The sequence below is a fragment of the Halichoerus grypus genome, chromosome 2 (assembly GCF_964656455.1).
Source record: "Halichoerus grypus chromosome 2, mHalGry1.hap1.1, whole genome shotgun sequence".
Classification (NCBI taxonomy): domain Eukaryota; kingdom Metazoa; phylum Chordata; class Mammalia; order Carnivora; family Phocidae; genus Halichoerus; species Halichoerus grypus.
In genome coordinates this window covers 189,221,442-189,239,868 of record NC_135713.1, presented here as the reverse complement: position 1 = coordinate 189,239,868, position 18,427 = coordinate 189,221,442, and the positions used below count along the sequence as shown (strand labels likewise).

The following is an 18,427-nucleotide window of genomic DNA, read 5'->3' as shown; positions in this document are numbered from 1 at the left end:
AGAGGCTCATACAGGTAGGGTACTTGTCGAAGCGGAGTACTTTACTTCATCTCGCAGGGCTAATCCTGTGAAGTTGTCCCGTCTAGCTGCATATTCCCCGACGTTGGCCAGCCCTGGCACCACACAGCAGCTCAGAGCGCTGCGGTAGATGCTCATGTCATGGGCGTCATACCACTCGTCCGTCTTCTCGTCATAGCACTCCACATTAAAGGTGGTAGTGAAGCCATTAAAGCCGCCCACCACAAACAAGAGGTCGTCTACCACCTCGATGCCAAAATTGCTACGAGGATTAAACATAGTGGGGATTGTGCGCCAAGTATTAGCCACTGGGCTGTAGGCTTCTGCACTCCTAAGTCGATTTGCTCCATCAAAGCCACCTACCTATGGACAGCAAGGGAAACATGGTTGACTGTTAGCCATGGCTTCTGTTCATGGAGGAAGAGGCCGCCTTTGGGGGTGGGGTGGGGGAACCAGTGATTTCATACCTCCCTCTTTCCACTATTTTCCACGGGGGAAAAAAAAATTGCTTTTCAAATGCTTACCGATAATAGTGTAAACCTATTTGCGAACAAAAAATCGAGGGTTATCGTTTTTGTGCGGTACAAGATAAACTCACCGCATATACATGTTCTCCATAAGCAATTACGCCTATTCCACTCCTCCTGCTTCTCATGGGTGCTATGACTGTCCACTGATTACTCTCAGTGTTGTACACTTCCGCTGTAAACAGACACTCATTTCCGTTAAAACCACCACATATGTAGACCTGTGTGAAGAGAGGCGCAAGGTTATTGAACTCATTCCCTCTGGGGAGTAGAAAGAACGGGTGTGTATATGGTGGTGACAAGGGGACCCTTCTGATGCCAGTCTGTCCAGTTTCTTTTTTCCCATGTGTGCGTACATCGCTTTTTAATGAGTAAAATTTTAAAGGACAGTTACAAAGGGCCACTTTGTCATTCGAGGACGGAGTTAGTCTTGCAAAGTGAGGACTGCCTCTTCTATTTTCCATCCACCCGCCAGAAAACAAAGAAGAGCATTACTTCTGGGCATGTTCCCCCCCCTCCCCATTCCTACCTTCCCGTAGAGTGTTGTGGCACTCGCGTCGCTCCTCTGCTCGTGCATAGGGGCAATGAGCGTCCACTGGTTGGTCTCCGGCTCGTATCGTTCAGCAGTGTTGAGACGCACATAGCCATCAAATCCTCCCATGGCGTATATAAAATTGCTGAGGACTGTCACGCTGACGTAGCAACGTCGGGAGTGCATCGGGGCCACCTGATGCCACGTTTTCTTGACTGGGTCAAAACGCTTAACGCTATTGAAATAGTCTACACTGTCGAACCCCCCAATGATATAAACGTAGCCTTTCAAGTAGGCCGCCCCGTGGTAGGCACGGGGACTCTCTTCCTCACAAGTGACATTCACCCATCTGTCTGCCCGAGCATCGTATGCCTCAATGGCATTGGTGGGGCTCCCACCGCTCCAGCCACCAATTGCAAATAGGATGGCATAGGGCAGGCGGGGCCTGGTGAGTGGGTTGGTGAAGTCAGAATTAGAGGGTCCATTCATGTTGAGGTCATACATGGCCTTTAGGGCATTAATGATGACTGGCTTGCATTCCTCACTGTCTTTGACATAGTCGTTCATCTTCACATTGTTCATGAAGTACTCAGCATGCATTAGGGCCAGGCGAACCTAAGAAAGAAATACAGAAAGTCAGATGAGGTGAGGGTACCTGGAAAACCCATATCCACAAGTCCCCGTTTACAGTCTGACTTTGAATGGCAGCAGGATCATATTTTGTGTTTGAAATTTACAGCTCACAGTTTAAACCCTTGTTTTTTGGAGGTGATATACATTTGGATGCTGAGAATGAGCTAGATAGAAGGCACCTCAAATGATCACAGAGCTAGCCTCTTCCTTGGCCACTGGGCAGTACTGTTAGACCAGAGAAGGCTGGGGTGATTGTTCAGTCATTGAACATCTATGTTTCTCTGTATAAAATAACACAGATTAGCGCCAAATGGCTATAATTGTGTATAGTACTGTTTGGTGTTCTATCCCACTTCTACCTGGGATTTGGGGAAACTCACAGAATAAAAATGGTTGAAAGGAGGGCCCTTTAAAATTCTTTTGAAGGCCTTGCCATCTCCTTCCCCCACTGCCAGGGAGAATTTTGGTCAAAGAATGTAAGTGGGGTAGAAGGAACTAGCAATGTCAAGAAAGAAAAACTGCAAAATTCCAAAGATTAGGAAACGCCTTCTATATAAGTATATGTAAATACAGCCCCAGAAGCTGCCAAACATCTGAATATAGCTCTTCGCACAGTCCCTCCGGGGTAAGTGAACCGAACATGAGCAATTAAGCATCCCACAAAAAATAACTAAACTTGACCTTGGGAAGCAAAACTGAAATATGCTGCTTCCTATTTTGGGGGTCATGAGAAATCCATTTTAAAATGGCCTCAAATACAGCATCTTCTTGTTTGACGTTGAGCTCATCTTTCTCAATGATATCCTTCAGTTCAGTGACTGATAGCTCTAAAAACTCGGCCGAGACTTTCACCATCTCCTCAAAGTTGTGCAGTATGAACATGTAGGCCTTCTGCCTCAGCTTGGGACAGTAGTAGTAGTCCGTGAACTTGCAGATGCCGATACAATTATCCAAACACAGCTCCGACTTGAGGAACTCACAGCAACCCCTGACAATACCCATGATGTTGAATTGGTCTGCGGCAGCCAGCAGCTTCTCCACATTGTCCGGTGTGATAGGGACGGTCCGGGTGTATGCATATTCAATAATTAGCTTCATCATGTCAGGGGAAATGCCAGGAATGTTGTATACCTTCTTTTCAGTGTTGTTCCAGCCACTGGTAAACAAAGCTCTGGAAGAAAGAAAGAAACTAGCAGCCACTGAAACATTTCTCTCCAGTTTACCAGGTTCTCCCCCCCACCTTCTTTTGTCGAGGAGAATCTGGACATTTCCCAAATAGTGCACGGTGAGTATGCTGGAAATAAATTGGCATGGGGAAGGGGAGGGGGAGGGTAGACTATGTGCTTTACACAGTGGGCAAGAGAACCTTGCCAAGAACTTTGACTTTGGTCACTCTTCTTATCCTCATGATAACTAGAACTTTTCCCTGTTTGGTGGGTGGAAAAATTGGGATCTAGAGCCAGGAGTAAGACCTAGGTCTCTTCTATCTCAACCTTGCTTAAGGAAGTTAAACTTGAGCAATACGCTTTTTTAAATAAGTACCGTTCAGTCAACACACACCCAGAATCTCATCACTCCTCACCTCTTACTGCTACCTCTTTAGTCCAAGCCACCACCATCTCCAGCCTAGATGATTGGGAGCAACCTTCTGATGCCCCTGCTTCTGCCCTTGATACTGCCAGAGTTTACAGTCCTACCCCAACCACCTTATGAGTTTACGTACCCCTTCCACTCAAAACCTTCCACTGACATCCCTTCTTGCTCAGAGTAAAATATAAGGTGCTTACCAGGGAGTACAAAGTCCTCTGAGGTCTGGACCAGTAATACCTCTCTGGCCACTTCCTCCCACCGTCCCCCTCATTCCATTCCAGTCCCACCAGCCTTGCTTTCCTTGAATACACCAGAGGTGCTTCATTTTTGGTCCTTTGTACATGTTGTTGCCTCTGCCTGGAAGGCTCCCCGCTGCAGATCTCCATATTTCTCACTCCCACCTCCCCCTTAAAGTCTTTGCTCAAATGTCACTTTTGTCAGCAAACTATCCTATTTAAAATTGCCGCCTTCCTGTTTAAAATCTCTCTACCTGGGGTGTCTGGGTGGCTCAGTCGGTTAAGCGTCTGCCTTCGGCTCAGGTCATGATCCCAGCGTCCTGGGATTGAGTCCTGAATCAGGCTCCCTGCTCAGCTGGGAGTCTGCTTCTCCCTCTGCCTCTTCCCACCGCTTGTGCATGCTAGCTCTCTCTCATAAATAAATAAAATCTTGAAAAATAAATAAATAAAATCTCCCTACCTTCCTTTTCCCCCCCGAGCACTTATGATCTGCTATGTTTTTTATTTATTGAATTTATTGAATTACCTACTAGAAGGTAAACTTCATGAGAACACAAATGTTTATCTTTTTACTCATTGTTTTATTTCTAGTACCTCGGATAGTGCCTGTCACAAAATAGGCACTCAATAAATGATTATTGACAGTGTACTATTCCAGAACTATTTATTTGGCTCCCACTGTATACCTAGGTACTTTTTTAGGTGTTGAAAAAGACAGAAGAACCTGCCCTAACAAATTTTTGCTTCCTTTTTCTAGATGGTTTAAGGGAATATGGGCTCGGAAATCAGATTCTTCTCTAGAGCAGGGGTCTGCAAGCCTACAGCCTCTGGGCCAGATTTGGCCCACCTGTTGTTTTTGTGCCACCTACAAGCTAAAAATGTTTTTACTTTTTTTTTTTTAGAGCGAGAGAGTGGGGAGGGGGGGAACAGAGGGAGAGGGAGAGAATCTTAAGTAGGCTCCATGCCTAGCGTGGAGCCCAAGGCAGGGCTCCATCTCACGACCCTGAGGTCATGACCTGAGCTGAAATCAAGAGTTTAACCGCTTAACTGACTGAGCCGCCCAGACACCCCTGTTTTTGACATTTTTAAAAGTGGGGGAAAAAATAGATTTTGTGACACCTGGATTATAATTCAAATTTCAGCATCCATGAATCATTTTATTGGAACACAGCCATGCCCTCTCATTTAGTATTGTCTACAGCTGCTTTCCCACTATAAAACAGGCAGCGTGCAGTCATTGTGGCAGAGGCCGTATGGCCTGCAAGGCTTAAAATATTCACTATCTGGTCTTTTTGTAGACCCTGTTGCAGGTCTAGATGAATGAGAATTTTTAGCAACAGATGGGACACATGTATCATATGTTCGTTGGAACTGATAACTCAAACATTTTCAGCTCATGAACAAAATAGCTCTGCCACTTCCTGGGTCACAGTGGTTGTGACCCAAACTCCCTTTATCTTCCGATAAACACTTCCTTGGTGCTTTCCCGCATCCTCCTTCCCACCTGCTCAATCCTTGTTAATTCATCACCCTGTTTGAGATAGTCTCTACTGGGATAGGGGCACAAGGGGCAGCTGAGGTGGCACTGTCATCTAGGTTTAAGTAGGAAATCCAGTATGGGTGTCCAACCTTCCCGAAGGTTGGTTTGGGTGAGAATCAAAGGAGAAAAGCACCTGGCCCACCAACAGTTGGTTGAAATCCAGTGGAAAAGCAGAGAGGCGGCTCCGGCCCTAGTTGTGCCTCTTCAGAAGACAAAGGAGCCAGGCTAGAGGAGCCCACAGATTTGACAGTGTGAAACATGAAATGAACCAAAATGTCTCAGAATGAGCCCAAGTCCCCCTTTGGCTTAGTTTGGCAACCCTGTTATACCTAAAGTAGGAACTGCAGCTACAGAGGATGTTCTTGTGGGCATTGAACTCAAAGCCATTGACCTTGATGACCACGTCGCAGAGCTTGCCCTCTAGCCTAAGCTCATTGAAGATCTCACAGGTCATCGCACTCATCTTCCTCTCCATGTGAGGCTGGTGGAAACGTGTGGAGGCCGCCGCGCTCTCCATCTCCATGGCACCCTGGGACCAGCGGAGAGAGGCTGCTCTCCTAGGGTGTCGGGGAGGGTTGTGGGGGGCCCCTTTAGCCTGCTGTCGCTCCTTTTCCCTACTACATCTTTCATATAGGGCCCTTCAGGCAGCTCAAGTTCCAGAATCCTGGGCCCGCAGTGAGATCACTCTCAGGATTGTGCTCTCAGGTTCTGGAACTCTCTCCTGTCCCTGTCCTCCTTCCTTCTCCCCTCTCCCACCATTCAGGCTGAAGACCACCCCACACCTTCCAAGCCCTTGAATCTGGAGCAGGACTGTGACCACCAACACCATATAAGAGTTTTTATCCATTCTAGCTTTTGTTGCCCACTTCATTTGCCCAGTTCTGTATCTGTGTAGCATCATCCACCTTCTTCCACTGCTGGGCACTTGGCTCCCCAGACACTGAATTCAAGGAAACCAAGTCAGAGAAGGCAGAAGGAAGGAAAGCCGATTAGAGTTCACGCTGGCCCAGCTGTCCAGGGCCTTCCTGCCCTGCGGACTTGTGTTAGTCGCTCATTTTCTTCTGTGATGAGGAGTGGGCCCAGTTAAGCCCCTTCTGGATGTTTTCCATATCCCTTCCCTTCCTGCGGCTTTTTTTGTCATGCAAACTTTACGTCTGGAAATGACCCCTCTGGCCAGGGCTTTTGCTCTCGACGGTGGCACCCGGTAACCCCAACTCTTGGGACCCTCACCCTCCTCAACACAGAGCCCGCAACCGGGGTCTTGCCCAGCGCGGGCGCCGCCCTCTCCCCGGCCCCGCCCGCCGCCCGGTCCCCGGGCCCGCGGTCCACCCGGCCCCCTGGCTGCGGGCGACGCGTGCGCAGTGCGGCCGCGGGGAGGTCGTTGTCCCGGCGCCGTCGTCCCGGCCGCGAGCGCCATGGCGGAGGAGGTGAGGCGGGAGGAAGCGTCCGACGTGGGGCGGGCCCCGACCCCCGGGGCGCTCCGAGGCCCCCAGCGGGCCACCTGGGCCCCGCCGCGCCACCCCGGCCAGTAGGCGCCCCGGGCTGGCCCGGAGCGCCCCCCTGCGCGCCCCGCGCGCCCCGGCCCGGCCTCGCAGGGCTGCGGAGCCGGCCCCGGGCTCCCGCTGAGCCCAGCGCGGCGCCGGGGTCAGCGCTTCTCTCGGGTCTCGGGACAGGTGAGCACCCTGATGAAGGCCACGGTCCTGATGCGGCAGCCCGGGCGGGTGCAGGAGATCGTGGGCGCCCTCCGCAGGGGCGGGGGAGACCGCTTGCAGGTACGGCCGGGGCGAGGTGGGGCGGCTGGGGAGGTGACCCGCCCAAGGGGCCTGCCCGCGCTGCCGCGGACGCTGCCGGCCCTGAGCCCCTAGAAATGGCCAGCGGCCTGAGGGCAAGCAGGTTGCTCCGCCTGATTGCCCTGGGTTAGAGCCCACCTGCCGGAAAACCTACATTTCAAATTTGTCAGTCATGACCAGCTGCTGCTTCCTCTTACTAGGTAGAAAGCACCAGGCCCTGGGGCCTTGTTTCCACACTAGCCCGGTCAGCGGGCTCCCCAGGAAGTTGCAGATGTGGACATGGGTCACCTCGGAAGGGACCCAAGGCAATGAGATGGCAAGGCTAAGAGTCAAAGGGGGTCCTGATTCTTCAGTCCCCACTCTGCCAGCGACCCGCAAGAGGCTGGGCGTCCTCAGGCTTAGCACGCTACTACTAACTAGGATTCTACTAACTAGGATTCTCCTACCTAGGCTTCGTCCGTGTCGTGCCCCCCCCACCCCCACCCCCCGCCGGCCTTTCCTAACTCCTGCACTGGCTGGCTACTGAGCTGGTTTGCCTTTCATAATCTTCCCCCCAGGCAGGGCCACACCGGTAGGAGCCTATATGGATAGCATCTCTCTTTTGCCTTTTAGGTCATTTCTGATTTTGACATGACCTTGAGCAGGTTTGCATATAATGGAAAGCGATGCCCTTCTTCTTACAGTAAGTCACATACTAGCTTTGCTTTGTTGCGCTTGACAAGATGGTGGCTTCTAAGTGGCAAATGAAAGGAGTTTTGTGTTTTTGCAGACATTCTGGATAACAGCAAGATCATCAGTGAGGAGTGCCAGAATGAGGTGGGTTACTCCCCTTCTTTGTTCAGAGATGGCCATTATGGACTACTTCAGATAGTTATTGGTTAGGATCAAAGATTCCAGGATAGAGACCTTAGAAGATTAGTATTTTTAAAAATTGTTGTTCTTATGTTCAGGTGGACCTAGTCTCACACACTGGGGCAGTGTTTCCTTTTTGTTCAAGACATATGACGATTGGTGGTTAGAATATGGGTATTATGCATACTGCTAGCTATAGAGTTTACAAGAGACTTCAACATTTGCTCTTTAACCCTCCAGCAACTCCCAGGGGTGGATAGAACCACTTGAAGAGGATAAGCAACTCCTTCAAGGGTCATACAGGCAAGACACAGAGAGCTTGGTTTTCCCATAGATCCGATTCTGTCCCAAACTCTTTTCATTACATTATGCTATTTCTTTAATAATATAATTTGGGGGGGTGCACCTGGGTGGCTCAGTGGGGTGAGCATCTGACCCTTGGTTTTAGCTCAGGGTGGTGGGATCTGGGATTGAGCCCGGCGAGGGGCTCCTTGCTCATCAGGGAGTTTGCTTGAGATTCTTTCCCTCTCCCTCTGATCCTCCCCCTGCACACCTCCCCCCGCCAAAATGAATAAATAAGTCTTTTAAAAAATATGTAATTTTTTGGCAAGGTAACAGGTATCAAGAAAGACTTCTGAATTAATGTCAATATATGATAACGCCCATTTCCATGAGATACATACAAATATTATAAATCCTGCAGCCTTGGAGTTCATTTTACTTTGCTCCACGTTCTGTCCTCTTTGCCAGAGGAGAGCCCTGCTGGTTGCACGTTTCTCTGCAGTTTGCTGAGCTCTTTCTGCTGAATAACTATATCATTTAGTTTCACTTCGTTATGAAATTCACTAAATCACATACTACGCGGTCTGTCAGTCTGTCATCTTGGTCAGCTCTTTCAATACTCTGTCATGGTTACTTGTTATTAAGATGGGCAACAAATTAGGGTGCCTGGGTGGCTCAGTCGGTTGAGCGGCTGCCTTCGGCTCAGGTCATGATCCCGGGGTCCTGGGATCGAGTCCCGCATCGGGCTCCCTGCTCAGCAGAGAGCCTGCTTCTCCCTCTCCCTCTACCTGCCACTCTGCCTACCTGTGCTCTGTCTATCTCACTGTCAAATAAATAAATAAAATCTTAAAAAAAAAAGAAAGATGGGCAACAAATTATAGATAGCTCTTATATCTCTAAAACCTGTCTCTCTGGAGATGCGCTTTTAGCTTAATGTAAGTTCTGGCTCCAGGACTAATTAATTGCCTTTGGTAAGTCACTGTTAGTGGTTCCTCACATACCTGTCTTACCAGCTTCCAGAAAGCTGCATCCAGGTGTAAGACTGCAGGTTTGGGTGCCTGCTCTAGGATAATGAAGCTAGGGCAAACTAAGATTCTGGGTGTTGATGAGCTCCCGAAAAAAAAAAAATTAATACAGCAAAGTTTATGCATGAAATCTTTTTTCTTTTTAAAAAAGTATATTCTTGAGGCGCCTGGGTGGCTCAGTTAGTTAAGTGACTGCCTTCAGCTCAGGTCATGATCCTGGAGTCCTGGGATGAGTTCCGCATCAGGCTCCTGCTCAGCAGGGAGTCTGTTTCTCCCTCTGACCCTCGCCCCTGTCATGTGCTCCATCTCTCTCTCTCCCATTCTCTCTCAAATAAATAAAATCTTAAAAAAAAAAAGTATATTCTTCTGTTGAATTCTCTCATACTTTTTATAAAAATGTTCTCACCCCCCCCAAAACACATACATTGGGAAACACACCCCCCCCCCAAAAAACACACATTAATACATTTCAGGAGCTTTCTCCCTTTGTCAGTGTGTGATCTTTGCCTTTGACTCTCTTTTGGACCCATGGTCAGGGACTCCACATTTGATCTCATAATATTCTGAGACTGTGCATATATTAAAGTTAAAATTCTTTACCCAATCAGTTCCCATTTTTATTGGGCGCTGTTACTGACTGGCCCTGTGTGACACATGGTCCCTGAAGCGGTCTCCCCAGACGTGGAAGGAAATCTTAGCAGGAGGAGGTACATGCGGATGCTTGTGAAGTGGTTTACTCAATGTTGGCGTTGTGATGGTTATCCACTAACATGCTGGGTCCCAAACTCACTTCCATGATTTTTCTACTTCCACTTTCATGATTTTTGCCATATCTATTAGGGTGATTTTTACTACATGTTTTACTTAAAGTTGGGTTACTATTAAAAATCTGAATGCGGGGCGCCTGGGTGCTCAGTCAATTGAGCGTCTGCCTTCGGCTCAGGTCATGATCCCGGGGTCCTGGGATCAAGCCCCGCATCGGGCTCCTTGCTCCACGGGGAGTCTGCTTCTCCCTCTCCCTCTGCCTGCCGCTCCCCTTGCTTGTGTACTCTCTCTCTCTCTCTCTCTGTGTCAAATAAATAAATAAAATATTAAAAAAAAATCTGAATGCAATTAGAAAAGAAGCAATCTTTGTGAAAGCATGAATTTGATGTGCTAGGTTTTTTTTCTTTTTTTAAAAGATTTTATTTATTTATTTGACAGAGAGAGACACAGTGAGAGAGGGAACACAAGCAGGGGGAGTGGGAGAGGGAGAAGCAGGCTTCCGGCAGAGCAGGGAGCCCGATGCGGGGCTTGATCCCAGGACCCCGGGATCATGACCTGAGCCGAAGGCAGATGCTTAATGACTGAGCCACCCAGGTGCCCCTAGTTTTTTTTTTTTCTTAATATGCATTAAAATGAATCCAAAGCTACTAAAATGAAAAGTGTTTATCCATGTGCCCCCTAAAGTTACTTTGCCTACCCCTGAGAAAAGTGTACCCCATTTTGGGAAATACAGCATTAATCCCTTCTTATTGGTTAAGCCCTGCTGACTGAACTAGTGAATAACAACAAAATCCTAGTAACTTATGACCTGATAGCGAAAGATCTTTATTGATTCTTAGACCTCACACTCTGAGGGTGCGTATGAAGGGCTGACCAGCTCTGCATGTCAGTCACTCCCTAACACAGAGTTGCATCTTCTAGGTGATTATTTTCTCACGCTAAACTGTGGGACTTCGCTGGGGAAAACTTGGCGCGGACTAACAGCTTTTCTCTTCATTTGGATGTCCCAGCTCAAAGCGCTCCTTCACCACTATTACCCAATTGAGATTGACCCACACCGGACCATCAGAGAGAAGTTACCTCATATGGTGGAATGGTAAGTGACGGTGGTTTTGAACTGCTCCTGGCCCCCACAATGGACTGGTCCAGGTGTGGGTATTTTTTTCCTGAGCTTGAATGAGGTGGCAAGCCCCCTTACCTTACTGAATTCCCCTGGCCCACCTATTAGAACCAACTGTCTAGCCACAAAGGGGCTACTTGTGGCTGCTGCTGGAGTGGGGGCCCAGTGAGAATCCTTGGAAGGAGGTAGAAGCCTCTTGGTTTGGGGGAATAAGTGCTTTGGGGAGCTAACTCTCCTATAGGAACCAGCATGTCCTATAGGAGACAGAGCCCCAGTTCTCCAGAACATGGGGTCACCGAGGGAGAGATTCAGAGGAGCTCTAACTTCAGCGGTTATCTCACCCAGTTCTTGTTCCTGTGGCTGGGGTATGGCTTTCTCACCGTCTTCCTTTTAAGGACAGCCAGAGTTCTTCAGGAAGTGGCTTGGTGGAAAAGGATGAGGCCTCCATTAATCTTGCCAGAGAGGACTTGGCCCTAAAAAGGGAAAGGACACTTTCCTCCTTAGTGATTGGAATTTGGGCTTTTGTGGGGTGTCTGTTTCTAGGTGGACCAAAGCACATGATCTCCTGTGCCAACAGAAGATTCAGAAGGTTCAGATTGCCCAGGTGGTTAGAGAGTCCAATGCAATGCTTAGGTAAGCTTCTTGCTCTGGAAAACATTTGGAACTGGTTTGCTCACAAAAAGAGGCTGGGAAGGAGTGGAGGGGAGTTAGTTGCTAGGGGAGTCAGAAGAGACAAAGCACCGTAAGTGGCTGATGTGAAGAAGGTCTGCTTTTCCTCTCTGAGTACAGCTAAAGGATTTCTCACCCTTGGGTGCTTCCTAGGAAGCTGTCTGCTGCTAGTGGATGTAGTATGAATATGACCAAGGCTTCATCTCTCAGAACAAACAGCGTCTAACTTATTTTCTCCAGTGGTAAAAAGACTTTGGGGTCACCATGATGACTGGTGTTCTGGATTAACCCAGACATGGGAGTTGGCTGGCCTGGGATCCTTGATCATCAGTGGCCTTCCCAGTGCTGCTCTCTCTGCTGCCATATTCTTCTTCTTCTTTTTTTAATTAACATATAATGTATTATTTGTTTCAGGGGTATAGGTCTGTGATTCATCAGTCTTATATAATACCTAGTGCTCATTATAACATATACCCTCCCCAACGTCCATCACCCAGCCACCCCATCCCTCCCACCCCCCCTCCCCTCCAGCAACCCTCAGTTTGTTTCCTAAGATTAAGAGTCTCTTATGGTTTGTCTCCCTCTCTGGTTTCATCTTGTTTTATTTTTTCCTCTCTTCTCCTATGATCCTCTGCCTTGTTTCTTAAATTCCGCATATCAGTGAGATCATATGATAATTGTCTTTCTCTGATTGACTTATTTCGCTTAGCATAATACCCTCTAGTTCCATCCACGTCATCCCAAATGGCAAGATTTCATTCTTTTTGATGGCTGAGTAATATTCCATTGTATGTATATACTACATCTTCTTTATCCATTCATCTGTCGATGGACATCTGGGCTCTTTTTTTTTTTTTTTAAGATTTTATTTATTTGAGAGAGAATGAGAGAGAGAGCATGAGGGGGGGAGGGTCAGAGGGAGAAGCAAACTCCCCGCTGAGCAGGGAGCCCGATGCAGGACTCGATCCCAAGACTCCAGAATCATGACCTGAGCCGAAGGCAGTCGCTAAACCAACTGAGCCACCCAGGCATCCATGGACATCTGGGCTCTTTCCATAGTTTGGCTATTGTGGACATTGCTGCTATAAACATTGGGGTGCAGGTACCCCTTCAGATCACTACATTTATATCTTTGGGGTAAATACCCAGTAGCGCAATTGCTGGGCCATAGGGTTCTGCTGCCATATTCTTTCCTGGAGGAGGGATGAGGTCACATAGAGGAAGGAGGCAACGTGGTTGCCTGCTCTCCAGGATTGGGTGTCCGAACTGGGGAGAGCCATGAAAAGCCAAGAAAGTAGAGACACGTGCAGACCCAGTAAGTACCAGGGTGGGGTTGGAGTGTTTCCTCAGTGAAGCTGCCCCGGATAGCTACCTGGTTGTATTTTGCTCCAGCAAAATAAGGCAGAAACAAACAAGCAAACAATAGCCCATTTGTATGAAGTTCAAGGATAGGCAAAGCTGATCAGCAGTGATATGAAGTCACAACGGGAGGGGATGGCATTGGTTGGGAAGGGAACCTTGATCTGGTTAGTAATTACATGGGTGTATACGTATGTAAATATTAACTGAATTGAACACTTAAGATTAGTGCATGTTAATTGTGCAAGACTGTTGAATCACAGATCTGTACCTCTGAAACAAATAATGCAATATATGTTAAGAAAAAAAAAAAGAAGAAGATAGTAGGAGGGGAAGAATAAAGGCGGGGAAATCGGAGGGGGAGACGAACCATGAGAGACGATGGACTCTGAAAAACAAACTGAGGGTTCTAGAGGGGAGGGGGGGTGGAAGGATGGGTTAGCCTGGTGATGGGTATTAAAAAGGGCACGTTCTGCATGGAGCACTGGGTGTTATGCACAAACAATGAATCATGGAACACTACATCTAAAACTAATGATGTAATGTATGGTGATTAACATAACAATAAAAAATTTTAAAAAAGATTAGTGCATGTTAACCATTTATTGTATGTATTTTATACCTCAATTTAAAATGTTTTTAGGGGCACCTGTGTGGCTCAGTCATTAAGCATCTGCCTTCGGCTCAGGTCATGATCCCAGGGTCCTGGGATCGAGCCCCATGTCAGGCTCTGTCCTGAGCGGGGAGGCTGCTTCTCCCTCTCCCTCAGTCCCTCCCCCTGCTTGCTCTCTCTCTCAAATAAATAAAAGATCTTAAAAGAAAAAAAGGAAAGAAATAAAAGAAAAAATTTAGGGGCACCTGGGTGGCTCAGTCGGTTAAGCCTCCGACTCTTGATTTTGGCTCAGGTTGTGATCTCAGGGTCCTGAGATCGAGCCTCATGTCAGGCTCTGTGCTCCGTGGGGAATCTGCTTAAGACTCTCTCTCCCTCTGCCCCTCCCTCCCTCCCCACCCACACACTCTCTTTCTCAAATAAATAAACAAATCTTTATTTTTTTAAAAGATTTTATTTATTTATTTATTTATTTATTTGAAAGAAAGAGAGCATGTGAGAGAGAGAGGAGAGGGAGAGAAAGCAGGAGCAAAGGGAGAGGCAGAGGGAGAAGCAGGCTCCCCACTGAGCAGGGAGCCCGATGTGGGGCTCGATCCCAGGACCCCGGGACCATGGCCTGAGCCAAAGGCAGACACTTAACCCAGTGAGCCATCCGGGTGCCCCAAATAAATCTTTAAAAAGAAAAAATTTAAAAATTCATCACCCCAATAGAAAATAAAGACCAGGAGCAGAGGCAGTGCCATTGTGGAATCCATCCATCTCTTTTCAGGGAGGGATACAAGACGTTCTTCAACACCCTCTACCAGAACAACATTCCCCTTTTCATCTTTTCTGCGGGCATTGGTGACATCCTGGAGGAGATTATCCGACAGATGAAAGTGTTCCACTCCAACATCCACATCGTGTCAAACTACATGGACTTTGATGAAGACGTGAGCCGGCTCTCCTTTAGGGTGGGAGTGGATGAGGGGTGGGGACCACCAGCCCCTCAGGTAGCACCCGAAACCCTGAAGTCTGACTTGGGGAGGAAAGGGAGGGAAAGCGTGCTAGCTTCTTGCCCTCGGGCAGTTATTTATTTCTTCATGCATGCTAGAGACAGTTACCTCTGAAGGACTCGCCCTTTGGTGTTTGACTGACAGCCCAGTGTCCTGGGGTACCTAATTTAGGGTTCACCCAGGCCCCGTGTCACCGTGCCAGGTCATGTGCCATCCTAGGTACTCCAGGGCTTAGACTTTGAGTTGTCTTCCTGGAGCCAGAGGTGGGCGGCTCTGACTCACCCACACTCTGACTTCTTCCCCTCACACCAGTGGCTCCACTTCTCCGTTCACCTGGGGTGAGGCCGCGCCCGCCGCAGAGGGTGAGCACACGTGTGGTCTGAGCAGTGCTCGTGTCATGGCTTCATGCTCCCACCAGAGTAGCTGATCAGTGATGTCTGAGGGTCCTTGTGAGTTTAAATCAGGGGTTACACGCCTTTTTTGTAAAAGGCCAGGTAGTAGATATTTTAGACGTTGTGGGATGGACTCTGATCGGTCACAACTACTCAGCTGTGCTGTGGAAAAAAAGCAACCATGAACACAATGTGACAGACGAGGCTGGCTGTGTTCCGGTCAAACTGAATTTATAAAAATAGGCCACATTTGGCTGCAGGACCTAGTTGGCTGGCCCCGAGTTTAGACTACAAGGAGGTGTTGGCATGTCTCTGGCTGTTGGGATTCCCTTTCCTCTGTGACAGAGACAGTGGACACTGGCTCTGGATGGTCCCTGCAGCCCTTCTGTCTCTTGATTATTTAGGGTTTCCTCCAGGGTTTCAAGGGCCAGCTCATACACACATACAACAAGAACAGCTCCGTTTGTGAGAACTCTGGGTACTTCCAGCAGCTTCAGGGCAAAACCAACATCCTCCTGCTGGGAGACTCCATGGGGGACCTCACTATGGCTGATGGGGTTCCTGGTGTGGAGAACATTCTCAAGATTGGCTTCTTAAATGACAAGGTAGGTGTGGGACCGGGGCTTCCCGTCTTAGTGGCACTCTTTTGTTTCGCTGCCTGTTAACGAATGCCTAGCGAGCACTCTGTGCCGGGCGCGGTCAGTGTCCAGGGCACAGAGGCGAGCCACAAGCTATATTCTCCTAGGGACACCGTGATGATGGCTGTGTTGGGCACACGGCGCCACAGCAGAGTTCAGGGACACTTCCTCTGGGTGCTCACCACGTGCCAGGCCTACTGACCCGTTTAGTCCTTACAGCAGCCTTTTGAGGTGGTGCCTCGTATGCCTCAATTTACAGATGGGGAAACCGAGGCAAGGAGGTTCATCTACCCATGGTACATAGTGTAGGAAGTGGTGGGGCTGGTTACAGTCCTCCTCAATCATACCTGTAAGGCATGATTGAAGTGGGAGATGTCAGTATTCAGGAGGTGGGTTTACAATTCAGAGAAGGAAAACACAAGAACAGACCAGAGGCCAAATGAAAACACCATAGTCCTAAAGGGACACAGCATGGTGTCAAGTTAGAAGGCTACCAGTCCCTCGCCCTGGCCCAGCCAGCAGGTGCTGAAGACCTCCAGAATGCTTGAGCCTTGTGAAAATTCAGGCCAGATGGATTAGAAGTGACATCTGGTTTTTAAATTTTAATTCTCGTCCTTTCCTTTTGCCATTGACCCAAGGGTTAATGGTGGCACCCTGTGCCCGTTGCCATCCAAAGGGCGGGTCCCTGTAACCTGGAGCTGCTCTTGGGGAGCTGCAGCTCGAATGTTCTCCTCCCCCTGCCCCGGGTGCCTGAGAGGCAGAGGCAGAAGTCAGGGTGTTCTGGGGACTATATCCCCCTTCCCTGGGCAGGTGGAAGAGCGGCGGGAGCGCTACATGGACTCCTACGACATTGTGCTGGAGAAGGACGAGACGCTGGACGTGGTCAACGGGGTGCTACAACACATCCTGCCCCGCGGGGACTGGAGAGAGACGCAGGGCTCCTGAGCGTGGGCGGGGGGCCAGGCGCTGCGGGCTGCGGGGAAGGGGGAGCCTCGCCAGGAGGCCACCCTGTGGGGAGCGTTGCTGCGCCCTATGTGTGCGCAGAGTCCCAGGGGGTGCATCTGCCGAGCCCAGCCTCTCCCTCCTCCTCTCCCAGCGTCTTCTGTGGTGTTCTCCGGAGGCTGGCGGGAGGCCCTGCCGGATGGGAGGGCCAGCCAGGCGAACACAGGACCTACGGAGTGTTAGCACTCTAGGGACCAACTAGTCCAGGGGTTCTTCCCCCACCCCCAGTTTTTAAACACGGGAAGCTAGTCTTCAAACAAATCTAATGTGTTAAACAGATCAAAATAAAAAAAGGAAAAAACAGCTGTTCTGATTTGGGGGGTGCAGGGCTGGCTGGCTCAGTCAGTGGGGTGTTTGACTCTTGATCTCTGGCTTACGAGTTCGAGCCCCACATTGGGCGTAGAGATTACTTAGAAAATAAAATCTTAAAACAAAACAAAACAAAACACGGAATTCACTCACAGGGCCCTCTGAGCACGTCCTAAATGTGTCTGGGGACCGAGGTGGGCAGCGGGATTGGAAGGTGCGTTTCTGACCTGGAATGGTTTCACGTGATGCTGAGGTAGCCGTTAAACTTGAACTTCAGTTGGGGTCAGTTGGGTCTGGCCAGCCCTGTGTGCAGAGTTCCCTATTTATGGATCCCCAAAGGGATCCATTTGGGTGCAGATTTTCTCTTGTGCCCTTGGCTCCTGCCGTCTTCTCTTCCTTATGTGGGCCCAGGACCACGAAGATGGGTGACTTCAGGGGAGTCAAGACCGGGACCTGAAGGGAGAAGGCACTCAGTGACACAGTAAAGTGGAAGTGATTTCTGCTCCGTCGTCTTGCATCACTGGGCTTCCTTCAGTTTCTTTCCTTCTCCCTCCCCTGTCGACTTGGATGGTCAAGAACTAGCTGAATTCTCTCTAGGGCACCTTTTGAAGAAAAAATGGAAACCCACCAGTTTCACCTGGCATTTTGTAGCCTGTCCTCAGAGAAACGCTCCCCTCATCCTCCCGCAGAGGGTGCCCAGCTGTGGCACATGCGTTTCCCTGCGGCTCTGAAGGGGACGGCAGTGCCTTCTTCACTAGGGCCCTGAAGGTAGGTGTAGTTCCCATCTATAGGTGGCTCGGAAAAGACCAGAAACGTGCTCCCACTCCATAGCTAGGAGCTAGCGCCAGATTTCAGTGTTTCTGACCGATGCCGTCGCCTTTCTTCTGCTTCGCGCCTCCACCCCTGCTCGCGGGCTCTGGTCCTGAGCTGGCTGTTCGCTTCTGGGGGGCGGGTGGTGACCATCTGAGGCCGGTCCACAGCCATTGTCAGACCCTGAGGTGCCTTCGGGATGCTTTGGGGCCAGGAGTGTCCGTGATTGGCCATAGGGAAAAGCCGTGTCTCGGGATCCTGGGCAAGAAGCGGGTGCTCGTGGGGGATGGGTCAGTTCGGGGAGTCCAGGACCATCAGTCTCTCCCCCAAGACTCCCCCGCTCTCCTGTCCTCTCCTGGCTTAGGTCATCTTTGTTGTCCTGGCCAGAGTCCGGCCGGGCAGGTGCTGGCTGAAGCAACTCCTCCCTCAAGACCCCGGAGATTGGAGCCCTGTTACCTTTCCTTCAGACAGGAGGGAGGATCCAGCAGGAGGTAATGGCTGGCAGCCAGGAGCAGGGAGAGGTGGGGATAGCCTAGCATTGGAACAAGTCTACATGGAAGAGAGGAATCCGACCTGTGCAGCTTAATTTAATCCTTGAGTTTCTGATGTCATGTTTGAGGTCAGGGACCTCATCTTTCCATTCAGTTGGGATAGTTAGGAGACAGGGATCATCTCTCCACACCTCCCCGCAGGCCCCTCTGTAGACGCCCACTCCCCACCCTCCCTCCAGCAG

General features: G+C 49.5%; 2 protein-coding genes across 5 annotated transcripts; one reads left to right on the top strand and one right to left on the bottom strand.

Moving 5' to 3' along the window:
• Positions 1-6: 6 nt before the first annotated feature.
• KLHL10 (kelch like family member 10) lies at positions 7-5,599 on the bottom strand. The gene is made up of 5 exons (XM_036069144.2): positions 5,406-5,599; positions 2,392-2,881; positions 1,075-1,692; positions 617-766; positions 7-381 (listed from the first exon to the last, which is right to left on the bottom strand). The coding sequence occupies exons 1-5, from the start codon at positions 5,597-5,599 to the stop codon at positions 7-9; spliced, it is 1,827 nt and encodes a 608-aa protein (XP_035925037.1).
• Positions 5,600-6,421: 822 nt separating this feature from the next.
• NT5C3B (5'-nucleotidase, cytosolic IIIB) lies at positions 6,422-16,878 on the top strand. 4 transcript variants are annotated; one of them, XM_036069142.2, is made up of 9 exons: positions 6,422-6,503; positions 6,750-6,848; positions 7,479-7,548; positions 7,636-7,682; positions 10,801-10,886; positions 11,454-11,543; positions 14,318-14,480; positions 15,340-15,540; positions 16,384-16,878. In XM_036069142.2, the coding sequence occupies exons 1-9, from the start codon at positions 6,492-6,494 to the stop codon at positions 16,516-16,518; spliced, it is 903 nt and encodes a 300-aa protein (XP_035925035.1). In that variant the 5' UTR covers positions 6,422-6,491; the 3' UTR covers positions 16,519-16,878. The 4 variants fall into 4 exon arrangements, with proteins under 4 accessions (XP_035925035.1, XP_077921858.1, XP_077921856.1 ...); XM_078065732.1 differs by lacking the exons at positions 6,422-6,503; positions 6,750-6,848 and adding an exon at positions 6,544-6,749 and having other exon boundaries at positions 7,617-7,682; XM_078065730.1 differs by lacking the exons at positions 6,422-6,503; positions 6,750-6,848 and adding an exon at positions 6,545-6,749.
• The last annotated feature ends 1,549 nt before the right edge of the window (positions 16,879-18,427 follow it).